Source organism: Labrus mixtus, chromosome 10 (assembly GCF_963584025.1).
Source record: "Labrus mixtus chromosome 10, fLabMix1.1, whole genome shotgun sequence".
NCBI classification, from domain to species: domain Eukaryota; kingdom Metazoa; phylum Chordata; class Actinopteri; order Labriformes; family Labridae; genus Labrus; species Labrus mixtus.
The window spans coordinates 6007311-6022991 of NC_083621.1; the positions used below are offsets into that span (position 1 = coordinate 6007311).

The window sequence follows — 15681 nt, forward strand, 5'->3', positions numbered from 1 at the left end:
GGTGTTCTGGAGTGATGTTCTTTTTAAACCTCCTCCACACAGAGATTTCCTCCGTCTCAGCTGTTGTCTGGACCACATTTGGAGCGTCACCCTTGCTGTTTACCTGGGTGTTGTTAACCCGGGTGTTGTTAACTTGGGTGTTGTTAACCTGGGTGCTGTTTACCTGGGTGTTGTTAACCCGGGTGTTGTTAACTTGGGTGTTGTTAACCTGGGTGCTGTTTACCTGGGTGTTGTTAACCTGGGTGCTGTTTACCTGGGTGTTGTTTACCTGGGTGTTGTTTACCTGGGATTTTTCCTTTTGGAGGGAGGTCTCATTGTTACACTTAACCGTCTGTTGCGCCAGCTGCTTTTGAAGCACCTTCACCTCCCTCTGCAACACCTGACTTGTCACCTCCTTAACGTTCAGTTTGAGGTTCAGCTCGTCCCAGAGCCTTGTTCTAGCTTGGAGCTGACTTGTTAAGCTCTCCTGCTGCTTTTGAAGCACCTTCACCTCCTTCTGCAACACCTGACTTGTCTCCTCCTTAACGTTCAGTTTGAGGTTCAGCTCGTCCCAGAGCCTTGTTCTAGCTTGGAGCTGACTTGTTAAGCTCTCCAGCTGCTCACGGTTTGACTTGTCTTTGCTGGAGGCCTCTTCCTTAAGAATCTTCTTCTCCTGCTTCAGGGATTTATTCTGAACCATAAGCCTCTCCACCAGCTTCTTATACCGGTCAACTGCCTCTGAAAGCTCATACCTGACTCCCATATATTTTTTCTGGTAGGAGTCAGATTTCAACATTTCAGCCTGCAGGTATTTGTCTTGAGATGCAACAAGATCGAGGAGCTCTTGTATTAGGCCAACATTTGAGTCCTCCTCTGTTGCTCTGGAGGATGGACTCAGACTTTTTGTCTCTTCTTTGACCTCCTCAGGAGTTTCCTCGACAGAGTCTTCAGTGTAATCTTGGTCGTAGGAATCCATGTCCTCCTCTGGAGTGAAGGCAGATGCACCTGGCTCCCACATATACAACTCCAGCTGTTTTTGGAGCTCCTCCATCTTCTTTTGCATCGCCCGACTAGCCTCCTCCTGAGCCTCCAGTTTTAAGGCTAGATCAAGGCTGCTGCTGGTCTTTTCCTGCAGCTGATTCATTAAGGCCTCCGTCTGCGCGGCGGTAGTGATGTCTTTGCCGATGGCCTGATCCGGCATGGCCTTCATTTCCTTCTTCAGGGCGTTGTTTTCAGCTCTCAGTGTTTCATCCAACTTTGGACCTCCTGAGGCTCTCTCCTGGAGCTTTTTATTTTGAGCTTCAATCACACCTATGAGCTCCTCTTTTGTTTTGCAGGAATAATATTTCATGTCCGGTACAGTGAAGGATGGATTCAGGTGTTTCAGCTGTTCTTTTAACATCCTGATATCCTTTTCACGCTCGAGTGTGGTGTTATGCTCCGCCGTCCAGAATTGTCGTAACCCCTGTATCCTGTTATGGTTGACGACATTGATGTGCTCCACTGCTTGCCTCATCCCTCTCTCCTGTTTTAGTTGGTAGGTTGCGTCGCCCAGGCGAGCCCTGAGATCATTTTCCACCTGCCATCTGGGAGGGGGTGGGCGTCTCACAGGGGACCCCTGGTAGGGGTACTGGGTACTGGTGTACTGGTGCTGCCCGTAACCTCCCCCCACCCTTTGAGGATGAGGATTAGCTTGTGGCTCCATGGGGACCTCTCTTTGCTGGTTTTGCCTCTGGCCTACCTCCACCCTTTGAGGATGAGGATTAGCTTGTGGCTCCATGGGGACCTCTCTTTGCTGGTTTTGCCACCTGCCTACCTTCACCCTTTGAGGATGAGGATTAGCTTGTGGCTCCATGGGGACCTCTCTTTGCTGGTTTTGCCACCTGCCTACCTTCACCCTTTGGGGATGAGGATTAGCTTGTGGCTCCATGGGGGCCTCTCTTTGCTGGTTTTGCCCCTGGTCTTCCTCCACCCTTTGAGAGGGAGTATTATCTTGTGGCTCCATGGGGACCTCTCTTTGCTGGTTTTGCCCCTGGTCTACCTTCACCCTTTGGGGATGAGGATTATCTTGTGGCTCCATGGGGACCTCTCTGGACTGGTTTATCTGGGAGATGCTGCTGCTGGCCCATGGCATCATATTTACCGAGTCCTCAGCCTCCATCTCCATGTCCATGATATCACCCCAGCTCAGGGACTCTGATTCAGTCTTTTGTTCCATTGCTGTTCTGATGAGATTCAGAGATTTGGTCACGTAGATGTCGAGTGGTTTAGAGTACTTGTTGTACTTGCTGAAATATCTCACTGACTAGTGTCTCAGATCTGATCCGTGAACTGATGAGTGTCTGTGCCTCTCAGCTTGATGTGATGGGTTTTATACCTAAACTCTGCATTCTAAAAGCCTTTGATGATGCTTTGATGATGCTTTAAGAGTTCCGGAATTATTTTGTTGTTTTGTTTTGATTTGTTGCCAACATGCTATGACCTCATAATACTGGAAATTCTCTTTATGTTGTTATAATATTGCTCTGTTGAATGTTTATATAGGGCGCCACAGGAATGAGTCCTAAAACCCGGACGTAAGTTAGCATTTTTAGCGCCACGGGCTCTATCCTCTCATTGTGAACAGGGTTGTGGTTAGACGCCTGAAATAAGGTCTGTGGTTAACACAAGCTTAAGAGATGTTGGCGTTTTGTTAGATGACATAAACTACTTTAGGTAATACCCCCACTTGTGAATTTTGAAGTTTTTACGCGTCCTTAAAAAGCTGGTTGCCAACAAGTGGCTAAATGAGACTGCAGTGGTTGTCGGGGACATAAAACGTCTTCACGCCGGACACAAACGCCGGGACCTCTCTCACTAGTCGGCCTTACCCAGTGATGTCTCCTTTAGGTTTAATCTTTGGGTTAAGGCAAATATTAGGTTAATTAACAATTTATTAAGCGAGGGTTCCGCTCGCTTGTCAAAACCCCTGATCAGCTTATTGGAGGTCGTCTGAAGCGTAACGGCAGTGACATCAAAATCATCCGACCGTGGCGTTATTTCATTACTGAAATTTCAAAAGGTTTTGTATTATCCACAGCATCTGTTATTAAAAGGTCTAATACTTGTCTCTACAGAGATAGTCTGTCTTTGTTAAGAAGTTTGATGCAGTAACCTGATCATCTATTTTGCATTCGGGGTTTGAGAGATTTCTATAAATAAAAGTCTCCATCCCCTCCTTAACTATTACAGCCAAGTCACCTTATCGTTTAATGACTGTCATAAGTTTTGGTGGAATTAGACAACTAAATGTCCACCAGACCTCTTCATTTTAACTCTTTCAGCTATATTTTTTTATATTTAAAGAAATATATCACGTCAGCAGACATGCAGGAAGGTTCAGGGTCTGATTCAAGGACAGGGACCTTAATGGACTCATTAGTGTGGCAGGTTTAGAGACTTTTGACCTACAAGTTGGAGTGCAGCCTGTGTGGACACATGGCTAGATTGTACACACACACACACACACACACACACACACACACACACACACACACACACACACACACTACAGCAGGGCTCTCAAGTTTTGAACTGAGTTCAGAGTGAGATTTTGGCTGCGGCGGCAGTTTGGGTAAAATTTGAAAAAATTCGTACAAATAAAACTATTTATTGACAACATTTCTTAGTGCAGGGGGGCTTATCTGCCGTCCATGGTGGGAGATTGTGTGGGTGCGTTCGAATTGTCCCTCCTATATCCTTTCACTATCCACTTTACCTTAACCCCGGAAGCATTTAAGTGGCGGCCATGATAAGAGTCGTTCGAATTCTCTAAAAGTTAAGGAAAGGTGGGTCAATGCTTCCTTTATAACCTCCTTTAGTTTAGGATACACTGGACCATCCTTTACGAAAGGAGATGAGATATGCCGCCCCACAATTCCTTGCGGCCGCAACATTTAAAGCGAGTCGCGCATCCGACCGTTCACGGAAATGAACGATGATCGTAAAGTGACACAGATCAAGGGATAAAAAGATAAAAGACATTTTTATCAAGATGATGTTTTATTCAACATATTTCATTCACTTAAGGATGCTTTGTGCAGTTGTACATTTGTATGATTCAAACATTATGTGTAGGTTATATCTTACATAAATGTAACAATTAATTTCATACAATCATATTTATGTTGATGTTGATTTCTGAGCGGACAGGAAGCTGATGGTTTCACTTTTGTTACTTGTAGCCTGGTGGTCTATATTTCTTTTATTTCAATCCCAACCTTGTGGTGATCAGGATTATTTCACCGGTAAGAAGGCACAGGGGAAAGTTTTTTAGATGCTCTTTTTGTAGTCCATTTTCTGAACATTGTAGTTTCAACACGGCGGACCCGCGTCATTAACCTCCGCCGGCCCGTCGCATTTAATGACGTGACCTAGTGGAAATGTGGTCGGATTGTCAGAGCAACGAGACCGCCTTTCCCTAAGTCCTTTATGAATTCTCCAAACATCTTTCCTTGACCTCATGACGTTTTCGCGGGGTTAAGGTAAAGTGGATAGTGAAAGAAGATAGGAGGGACAATTCAAATGCACCCTCTGTGTGTGTGTGTGTGTGTGTGTGTGTGTGTGTGTGTGTGTGTGTGTGTGTGTGTGTGTGTACCATAGAAACAGGTTGAAATACTTCCAGCAGGGGGCAGCAGTGAAATAGTGCTGAACTTTAGTAACCAACACTTCCGGTTGTGAAGAAGTGGTCTCCATAAAAAGGAGAATAAGCTATCATTAACCTGAGCTGATCGGCGGGAATAAATCAACCAGTCTGACTAAATGTTTGAAGTTTGAATGTCTGTCATCACAGGTACAGCTTCAGGTACAGCTAACAGCTAAAGGCTAACAACAGATACAACACTGACGGTGAGTAAAGACAGCTAACATGCTAAATGCTAACATGCTAAGGTGTTGTGTTAAACCGTCCAAACTTTTAAAACATCTTTTGAACCTTCAGGTATAAATAACCTCCAACTCTGTCACATGTAAACCTTCACACACTGTACAAAATATATTTTAAAACACCAAGGGGAACAGATTTAAAACCTGCTGTGAGCTGCCTGCTGGCTAACAGCAGATATTATGATGTTGATATATTTATATTTATTATATTCAGAGTGTAAACATGTTGGTATTATATTTATTATATTCAGTCTGTAAACATGTTGATATGATATATTTATTATATTCAGAGTGTAAACATGTTGGTATTATATTTATTATATTCAGTCTGTAAACATGTTGATATTATATTTATTATATTTAGTCTGTAAACATGTTGATATTATATTTATTATATTCAGTCTGTAAACATGTTGATATTATATTTATTATATTCAGTCTGTAAACATGTTGATATGATATATTTATTATATTCTGAGTGTTTTATTCAGTCTGTAAACATGTGAGCTGATATATTTATTATATTCAGTCTGTAAACATGTTGATATTATATTCTGAGTGTAAACATGTGAGCTGATATATTTATTATATTTAGTCTGTAAACATGTTGATATTATATTTAGTCTGTAAACATGTTGATATTATATTTAGTCTGTAAACATGTTGATATGATATAATATATTATATTTAGTCTGTTAACATGTTGATATGATATATTTATTATATTCAGTCTGTAAACATGTTGATATGATATATTTATTATATTCTGAGTGTTTTATTCAGTCTGTAAACATGTGAGCTGATGTCAGTGTGTTTTCTGTGTTTTTCAGGGTTTCAGTGTGTCTGATATGAGCGGCTCTGTAAGTTTTGTTTCTTTTTAGTTTAGTTTATTTTAAAGATGTTGTTTTGAAAGAAGAATCAAACAGAAAATAATAATACAAATAAAAAAAACACATGTGCAGGTGAGGTAGAAACCCAACTCAAAACCTCACCTTAAGAGATTAAACAAAGTTAAAATAAAATACAGTAAAAATAACAGGCAGAATAGTCTCTACCTGATCTGGATCAACATTTAATAATAAAAGGTTTAGTGGAAAATGAGAGGTTTTCAAACATTATCTTGTTTTATTACACGGCTGGTTACTTCAATCCATCATTTGAAACAGAATATTGATTTGGAAATCATTGTTTTAATTTAAAAGTGATTTATCAAAGTCAACTTTATTGTCAATTTCAAAATATGCCAGACACACAGTGGAATTGAAATTGCGTTTGTCTCCGTCCCACGGTGCAATACAACAAAAATAAGGTCAAATAGATAAAATAAAATAAGGTCAAATAGATAAAATAAAATAAAATGAGGTCAAATAGATAAAATAAGGTCAAATAAGATAAAATAAAAGAAGGTCAAATAAAATAAGATAAAATAAAATAAGGTCAAATAGATAAAATAAGATAAATAATATTTACAGTAATAAATTCTAAATAGTGCAAAAGGTACAAAACAAAATGGTAAATAAAATTTAAAGAAAAAGTAAACTTGAAATGTGCAATATAAATTATGTATTTCCCTTAACAAATAGTATATTTGAATCTACAGCTGTTTCCATAGCAACTCGTTAACTCTGTAACCTCCATACAACGAGCTAACCCAACTGTTATTAGTCATATTTAACTGAACATTTATTAAAACCGGCTGTTATTACTCACATGTATCTGAATTTTTTTTTTTAAACTAACTAAGCTAGCTGTTGTAACTTTCATTAAACTAAAGACTTAATATGTAAATGTCCAATGATGTTGAAGTAAGACAAGTTATTGATTGCTAAATATGCTTGTTATAGTCAGAGTCAATCATGACCTCCATCTGCTGCTGTTCACACTCATAGACATGCCTGTGCTTACCTGTACTGGTGGCTGAAGCCCCGCCCACTGTTATGATGTCATGACTGTAACTATATGCTTGTTGATGTCTGTGCTTAGGCTCAGAGAAAGAGGAGGACCACGGGAAGTCCTCTGGTGTCCAGACCCAGTATCAAGACCAGCAGAGGAGCTAGCACGAGAAGAGCGGCTAACGCTAACAGAGCTGCTAACGCTAACAGAGCAGCTAACGCTAGCAGAGCAGCCAGCAGATTGGCTAACATAGCAGCTAACACAACAGCTAATGTAAGCAGCACCTCTGATGGTGACTCTGCTACCCCGACAGAGACCATCGATGTGATGGACAACACGGTAGAAGGTCAGTGCGATAACTACTCTACTATCGATTATCAGGTCTGATCTGATACATAACTGGGTGTTTTTGCACGCTCTTAGGTGTGGACGACGTGGTGGATCTCACCTGTGAGGGCTCAGAGGCTGCTGTGGTGGACCTGACCCACAACGACTCAGTAGTGGTACACAGTAATACTACATATCAATACTACACAATTATTAGGGATGGGGATTGAAATCCGGGTCCATAAGGTTCCTCGTCCACATTTTTCAAACACTAAAAGAAACTTAAGTTTGAGCTTATCGAGGCTAATGAGCATTGGGCAATCTGAGTGTGATTTGAGGGATTTGTAGGATAATAGCACAAAAGCAGTAACCTTTAGTTAGAAGGTGATGCTGAGTTGTGACATCATGGAGACTTTTCAGATTGAGTTACCTCCACGGATACGGCCTCTGACGTAGCCTCACAGATTTCCCTACAGAGGAATACCGAGGTGTTTAGGGTTTTATGAGCAAATTTGATGTTGATATGTTCAACCAGCTAGGAACTGTACTGCATAGATTGTAGACATGAGATGATATTCAGTTTAGTATATGTTATTGTAAGAATGGCAAACAATGTGAAAATCTTAAACATAAACCAGAATGTGGTTCATTTTTGTGACACATGGTCATCAGTGAAGATGTGATCTTGTTTTTGTTAAAATACTGGGTTCTTGTTTTTGTTTTTTAAAGAGGGGTCAGGACAGTCTAAATGACAGACACTCTAGCACCTGCCTGCCATGCACTGAACAAGAGAGGGAGAGAGCGCTGACATGCTGCATGGAGATCATTTTCAATGTCCGGACGTCATCCGTGCACACAGTCCACATGCGCTTTATTGTCTCTGCGCCCCCCACACTTTGAGCAGCACTGATCTATGTGGACCCCTTTTTGAAAATGTAAAGAATGCTGCATTGAGCCATTTTGCTACATTTATGTGGGGAATCCCTAAACATGCATAGATTTTTTACCAGACTTGATGTGTGTCCAAATTTTTAAGGCATGTTTAAGCCCCTCAAAATGTGATTAATTTGGCACCAGAGCAAAAGGCTTTTGCTCCGTTTCGGTGCTGCAGACCTAACTAACGATCCCCATCCCTAACAACAATAAGACACGGCAATAATGGAGTAATAATACTAATTTTTTGTTTCTTCCTCTGTTGTTGTTTTTGTTTCTTTTTTTGCTGTTTTGTTTCTTCTGCTGCGGTGTCCCAGCTGCTGGATGAAGGTGACATATTTATCTTTATTAATAGTTTGAGTCTTAAAATATGTGAAGATTTTAGATAGTTTTTCATTGTCTTTGTAAACAGGATTAGTGAAAATGTTAGTCTCTTGTGTTTAATGCACAAGTTCTAAAACCTTTTCAGTCACGGAGGGGGAAAGATTTCTGTGCCCGCCACACAAACAAAATTGTGACTTAAACGGCCAAGTTTAACTTTATTAAAATACCTTTGAGCAGGTGAACATCCATTTCATCATGTTGTGTGTATGCTAACGCCCGGACAAATAGGAATTATTTACATGTTCTATATCTGCTAATTACTGTATATCTTCTTTAACTACATCAAATATTTAAAAGATGACTGTTTATATTTTTAACTTTAACTTAAAAAAAGGAACATAACAAAGTAGCACACAGCCCAAACAGTTGATTTTAACATAAATATATAAATATATCTGATACGGCAAATGGCCAAACATATGATTTTAGAGTTGCTCTTCTTACTTCAGATTCAATGTTGCCCAAACCCCCCCTGGTCACACCTTTGGACCCACCCCCATCAGTCCAGTCTCAACGTACACTTTCAGAACGTCTGGTTAAATGAGTCTGAAAAGTTTAAGATTAATAAAACAAACTGCAGCTCAGCTTCTTATTCCTTTTTTTTTTTTTTTAAAGAGTGAATCCTCATTTGGTGACATGTTCACTTCAAGATGTCTCTGGGTGTCCTCAATCAGGTCCTCGGAACAGACAAGTCACCACAGGCGGGAGTTATGTTGTCAGCAGTGACGAAGACGAGGACACGCCCCCTGTCCTCAAAGGCTCAATCCTGTCCTCTTTACAGTCCAACAGCTCGTCCAGGTAATAGTCTGATCCCAGTAAGCTTAACCATTCTGTAAATCACAGCCAGGTAGTAGACTGATTCCACTCAAGTAACATTATCTTTTAATCATAGCCAAGTGATAGACTGATCCCTGGTTAATGTCTCTGTTTCAGATCGACTCCGGGGACAATCAGCTGTCCAGTCTGTTTGGACTCGTACTCTGAGGTGAGACTCTCACACACTTGTAAACACACATGCTTCATACCTGTAAAAAACCTGTTGCATACCTGCTATCAGTTAAAACAATGATATTACACATACCTTTTATAAACCTGTAACACAACAGTTGCATACCTGTTATAAACCTGTAACACAACAGTTGCATACCTGTTATAAACCTGTCACACAACAGTTGCATACCTGTTATAAACGTGTCACAATCACCTAGCAATGTTGTTGTGAATCGTCAGTCGAGAAGCAGCAGGTAGACAGTTGCTCTGTGCGTCGAGAGTGACTCTTAAGAAGTTGTTTTTGGACACTACAGCAACCTGCTGACCACAGTAAACTAACCGGGAGAGTCACACTTGCACAGCACGCCAAGTAGACCCTCAGGCTCGATGCTCCGGACGTACATGTGCATGGATTGTGATTGTGGGTGTGTGGTGGTAGGGGGGGGGGTTCCTGTCAGTATACTGTGTTCTGATTTGCTGCTGTGTTTTCACAGATCGTAGAGAGCGGCCGATTGGTCGTTTCCACTAAATGTGGTCATGTGTTCTGCAGCCAGTGTCTGAGAGACGCCCTGACATCATCACACACCTGTCCTACCTGTAGGAAGAGACTTAACCACCGTCAGTACCACCCCCTCTATGTCTAGTATCACCGTTACGTCACCACACACTGAGCTGCTGCTGGAAATCATCATCAGTGACACCATCATCATCATCATCAGAAGAGTGAGCGGTTTGCTGCTGGAACCAAGCTGTTTTAATTCAAGTGATCACTGATTGATAAACGATTGATGTAAATAGTTGATTTATTTTTCCGTTTGTTGGGTTTTCAGCTCCTGTTCTGTTCGTCTGTTGACTCTTTGTTTTCATTTAACTGATGTGTGTGTTAAAGTATAAAATAAATAAATAAATTCTTTTAAATTCCATGAAAAGTTTTCTTGGTTCTGTCCTTTTCTAAAAGTTCCTCAGAACAGGTGAGTCTTAACATATAAAGTATCTGTTGTATTCTGCAGAAGTACAATAAAAACTTCATTTTAAACATTGTCTGTTATATCTTAATAGATTTTGATGATTTATAAACAGCTCTAATGTAATCAATCGATTACTTCAGTATTAATCATCACGTGGATGAGGTTCAGTGTACATATAAAGCTGCTGGTGTTTTTGTTCACACCTGTAGCTCTTAAAACAAGCTGTCAAAGTGTTTTCTTCTTATACTGTATTTCATGTTTCAGAGCAGTGATGCATTCCAGGACAGTTTGTAATGTTTGTGTTCATCCTGTGACTCTGAGTCACTCCACTAACAGGTCACAGGATTCATGAGTCACTGTCACGTGACACAAACTGTGCAGCTGATTGACCCAGGCACAGGATGATGTCACACCTCGACAACTTCTGGAAGGAACATCAGCTCATTGAAACAAAAATATCACCCGGTTCAAGGAGGGAAAAATAAATGACTATTGATCCCACACAGGATAATTCAAAAGTTCCAGTACTAATGAATAACTTTATTAATCTAACGTTCAATAAACATAACTAACATAACATTTCACAGCTGTTAATAAATGTGTATGTTTATATGACGCAGTTCACACTATTTAGTCATAATTAGTAAAGAAACAAAAAGGTGAGTAAAAAAAAAACATTGAAATGATTTGTTGTATTTTATTATTAAAGATGAATTACATAACCTCCTTAATAAGATCCTTCTGGTCTAGACAGCAGAAGGAAAAACGTTTCAGACAAACACAAATTACAACAGTTTAGCATTAAAACATGCAAACACAGGTCAAATGAATATTCACCTGATTTTAAATTCATCCACTTTAATCAAATTGTCTAGTTTCAGGTGACTCTGAAGCTCAGACCGAGATGAAGGAAACATTAAAGACTCAGTGAGTTTGAGGAATAAAAGTGTGAGCAAAAGGTTACAGCTGCTGATAGTTTAAGAAGTCTTTAAAAACATAAATAAGATGAAAGATCATGTAGTACGGCTTTATAAAGAGTACGATTAAAATAAAATGTAGGCTGCGAGTGAGCCATCTTTCTGGTTTTGTTGTATAAAGAAGAAAAACCTACAGTCTCACACTGACACAATGATGTGTGCACGAATCCAAATCCAGAGACCAATCACAGTAGACTGAGTCAGACATTGTAATTGATGAGGCAGCATGCAGATGAAGAAAATCACTGCAAACACTAATCAATGTTTAAAAATAAAATCTTAAAACGATTCCTAAATAAGTGTCTCTCTGTCAAAAAGGGAAAAATCAGCATTTGTTTCTGAAAGAAGCACAACTTCAAACTCAGTTTTTTTTGTTGCACTCTCGATATGACGATTTGATACATGTTATATATTATATATATATATATATATTATTATATGTTGATGATACAACATATAACACGAAAACATGGGAAAAGTATTATAACTGCTTTAAATCATGCTGCTCTTGTATTATAGATATATTATCAATCTTCAAGTACATTATTAAAATATAAATCATCTCTAGTTAAACTGATGGTTTGTAAAAAATGTTGAATGTAAGATAATAGAAACATCAGCTAATAAAATGTCAGGAGGAAAAAGTTTGAATTGATTATTTAACTTTATTTTTCTCCATCATGATGACGCAGCATTGTTTGGGTTTTAATATGAACTTTATTCCGGTTAAACTTGATTGGTCAGGTGACTCTGAGGGAAAAACCCCCTAATTGGAATGTGCTTTGTCATTCCTCGGGCTGTGATTGGTCGTCTGGGCGGGACGGTGTCAGCGGACCAATGGGAAGCCGCGCCGATATTTTCCTTCTCGCAGTCGACAGTGACGTTTATCGCGGAAGTAAACATAAAGAGGGGCAGAAAGGATTTAAACTGCGTCACAAAGTTTCAGAGTCACTAAAGTTCTTGTTTCCAGTGTGTTCGGCTGTGAGTCTTCAGGTTGACACGATGGCTGTGACAGTGAAAGCTTACCTGTTAGGTAAAGACGAGGCGGTGAAAGAAGTCCGCAGGTTCACCGTGGATCAAGGTGTATCCTCAAGCTTCGACTACCTGAGCAGCAAGACGGCTGATGTGTTTACCTGCCTGAAAAACAACGGGTTCAACATGTACTACAGAGGTAAATATTTGTTATTTTTGCATAAATAAAAATAAATATGTATTTAAACATGTAAGTGGTGCTCGGATATTTTTTATTAATAATTAAATAGAGGTCTATTTAAAAAAAAAAAAAAACATTTATTGTGATAAAATGTATGAACATAATGAAGGACAGAAAAGTTAAAATCTTGAGTTTTCCAGCTGTAATTCTGCACAGTGAAACAGGTTCAGGCAGTAAACTGGGACATAAGTAAACCTTATGTAAACACTAAGCTTTGAGTTCAATGTGAGCTCCCCTCTGCTGACTCACATCTCTTGTGGGAGGGTCCCGTGAGCTCAGGTCTGGGCTGCGCTCAGCTCTGTCTGAACTGTCTAAATTGTGGCGTGTTAAAGGATTAATATGCAACACTCTCAATATGAATCAATGGTTGAGTAATGACCTAAAACTAGAGTGAAGTCAAACTCCCTCTGGGTTTGTTGTTCTGAGCTCTGTGTTCACATTGACAGGACAGTGCTTCAGCTTGTTTATGTTTCATAAACATGTTTTATACCCCCACCACAAGTATACAGCTGAAGGAAAACAAACAGACTTTACAAAGTGAAGAAAATATTTCATTTGGGGGGGGGGGGGGGCTGAGTGACGAAGGAGGTGTGTCAAAAGAGAGTGTTTGTTTTGGTCTGAAAATCTGCTTTGTCAGTCGCATAGTAACCCTTTAAACACCTGTTCAATGAGGTGATGTTTATGAACATGTCGCTGCTGATTGGTTGAAAATTCTGACATGCCTACTAAGTAACAAAAAAAAAAATCTGTCAAAGACTGTTTCACCTCACATGAACGAAAAAAGATACTCATCCTATTTTATTAATATTTATTTTAAAAGTGAACGATGAAGATGAATATTTGTTTTTCTTTCTTTGACTGTTTCAGATGAAGATGGAGACCTGGTGGCGTTTTCCTCTGATGATGAACTGATGATGGGTCTGGCCTGTATGAAGGATGCCACCTTCCGCCTCTTCATCAAAGGTAAAATATATATATATATATATATATATACACCTCACCTGCCCCTGATATGAACCCACAGACACTATTGTAACCAGCTGATGTAACAGACTGTTATTCTGACTTGTGTTCATTACCTTTTTTTTTTTTTTTTTTTTTAACTCTTCTAGAGAAAAAGGAGCACCGGAGGGACTTTCCTCTACATGCCTTTCCTCCTTTCGCCTTTGGCCATCCTCCTCCTCCTCCTCCTGGAGCTCATCAGGCCCCACCCCCTCATATGGCCCCGCCTCCAGCCATGCACCCTCACGTCACCTGTGACGGCTGTGAAGGTCCCGTGGTCGGAACTCGCTTCAAGTGTTCCGTCTGTCCAAACTACGACCTATGCTCCGCCTGCCAGGCTCGTGGGACCCACACTGAGCACGCTCTGCTGCCGATCTGGCACCCCATGCAGGTGAGGGGGCATCATGGGAAGGAACCCTCTGACCTTGCCTACCAGTGATGTCACAGTGTTCACCAGACTTTAAATCCTAGAGGTCATTTATAACTGACTCATTGTATACTTATAATACTACAAACAAAATCAATGTCTGATCTTTTCTCTCAGCAGTGGTTTCCTCGCGGTCGTTGGATGAAGAAGCTGAGACACTGCATGTGGAACCAAAACCTGAACGTGAACCCTCCCCAGAACCAGGACCAGAACCAGGACCAGGACCAGTCCTCCAGCCCACCAGGATCCTCCAGACCTGCTGCTGAGGGCAACGCAGCCTCTGGTCAGTCTGCATGTGTTTGACACACAGATCATAACAAAAAGAACCTTCAGACTGATGTTTCATGATCTATGACCCTGTTTGTGACATCATCAGTGACCTCTGACCTCTGTCCACAGCATCTCAGGCAAGCGTGGACTTTCTGAAGAACATCGGTGAGGGTGTGGCTGCGATGTTGAGCCCCTTGGGTGAGTGATGTCACTGTTAGCAGTTGCTACATGTTCTTCACTGACAAACGTTGGCCAATAAGATGAGACAGAAGACGGCGTCATCGACATGAAATTTAAAAATGAGTGACAGGAGACGACGTCATCTGTATGTGCAGGTATCGATGTGGATATCGACGTGGAGCACGAAGGCCAGAGGACCAAAGTAACTTCACCCCTCCAGACCGGAGAGGCAGAGAAAGACGCAGAGAAAGACGCCGAGAAAGACGTCGAGATGAGCGATGACCGCAGTGAGGGCGGGGCCAGCAGTGAGGGCGGGGCCAGCTGTGAGGTTGGGACCAGTCAGGAAGGAGTTAGCACTGGGCCTGCAGCCAGTGATGGTTCAAAGGTCAGTTGAATCCAAGAGCTTAGGGTTTTAAATTGTTTTTAATAAACAATCTAATAAGTCCTATGAGCAGCAGCAGTGACCTTGCTCTTTCTCTCTGTGCAGGTGATCAAAGACTCTGATGAGGAGTGGACTCACCTGAGTTCCCGGGAGGTCGATCCGTCTACCGGAGAGCTCCAGTCCCTGCAGAACCAGGAACAGAACAAGGACCCTGGGACACCGTCAGGTCCAACAGGTCTGAGGGAGGCGGCTCTGTACCCTCACCTGCCTGAAGGTGAGACCACCTCTTCCCCCCTGATGATGTTTTACTGCGACTATGATGATCTGTATTAACCTCTGCTGCCCCCCCGCCCCCCCCCCACACACAGAAGCGGACCCCCGTCTGGTTGAGTCTCTTGCTCTCATGCTGTCGATGGGTTTCACCGACGAAGGCGGCTGGCTGACACGTCTCCTTCAGGCCAAAAACTTCGACATCGGCGCTGCACTCGACGCAATCCAGTACGCCAAACAACCCCGCCCACAGCAGCCTTGATGTCATCATGATGTCACTACTGACATTATTACTCAACCTTGATTTCTTTCTCTGTCAGTCAGATATTTATTTAATCTGACTTCATAATCAATCATTTATCACTGTTGTTAATCAGTTCTCTATAACTAATCATTATGTTTCCTTGATTACTGTTTCTACTTCTTCTTTTTGTCAAAGTGTTTGTTCTGCTGAACCATAAAAACATCAACAAACTGAAATGTGATCTCTTCAATATATCTGTTCATGTAAAAACAGAACAATAAACAGCTCAATAATTATCATCAGTTACTGTTTCAACTTT

At 41.0% G+C, this 15681-nt stretch overlaps 2 protein-coding genes across 3 annotated transcripts; both read left to right on the plus strand.

Moving 5' to 3' along the window:
• Positions 1-4639: 4639 nt before the first annotated feature.
• On the plus strand, positions 4640-10465 carry rnf4 (ring finger protein 4). Its single transcript, XM_061047707.1, has 8 exons — positions 4640-4866; positions 5733-5762; positions 6886-7141; positions 7219-7298; positions 8373-8385; positions 9114-9237; positions 9373-9424; positions 9924-10465. The coding sequence occupies exons 2-8, from the start codon at positions 5751-5753 to the stop codon at positions 10071-10073; spliced, it is 687 nt and encodes a 228-aa protein (XP_060903690.1). The 5' UTR covers positions 4640-4866; positions 5733-5750; the 3' UTR covers positions 10074-10465.
• Positions 10466-12251: 1786 nt separating this feature from the next.
• On the plus strand, positions 12252-15656 carry sqstm1 (sequestosome 1). 2 transcript variants are annotated; one of them, XM_061047700.1, is made up of 8 exons: positions 12252-12545; positions 13455-13550; positions 13700-13980; positions 14134-14299; positions 14416-14484; positions 14622-14851; positions 14954-15122; positions 15217-15656. In XM_061047700.1, exons 1-8 carry the CDS (start codon positions 12377-12379, stop codon positions 15378-15380), a joined length of 1344 nt encoding a protein of 447 aa, XP_060903683.1. In that variant the 5' UTR covers positions 12252-12376; the 3' UTR covers positions 15381-15656. The 2 variants fall into 2 exon arrangements, with proteins under 2 accessions (XP_060903683.1, XP_060903684.1); XM_061047701.1 differs by having other exon boundaries at positions 14137-14299.
• Positions 15657-15681: the final 25 nt, after the last annotated feature.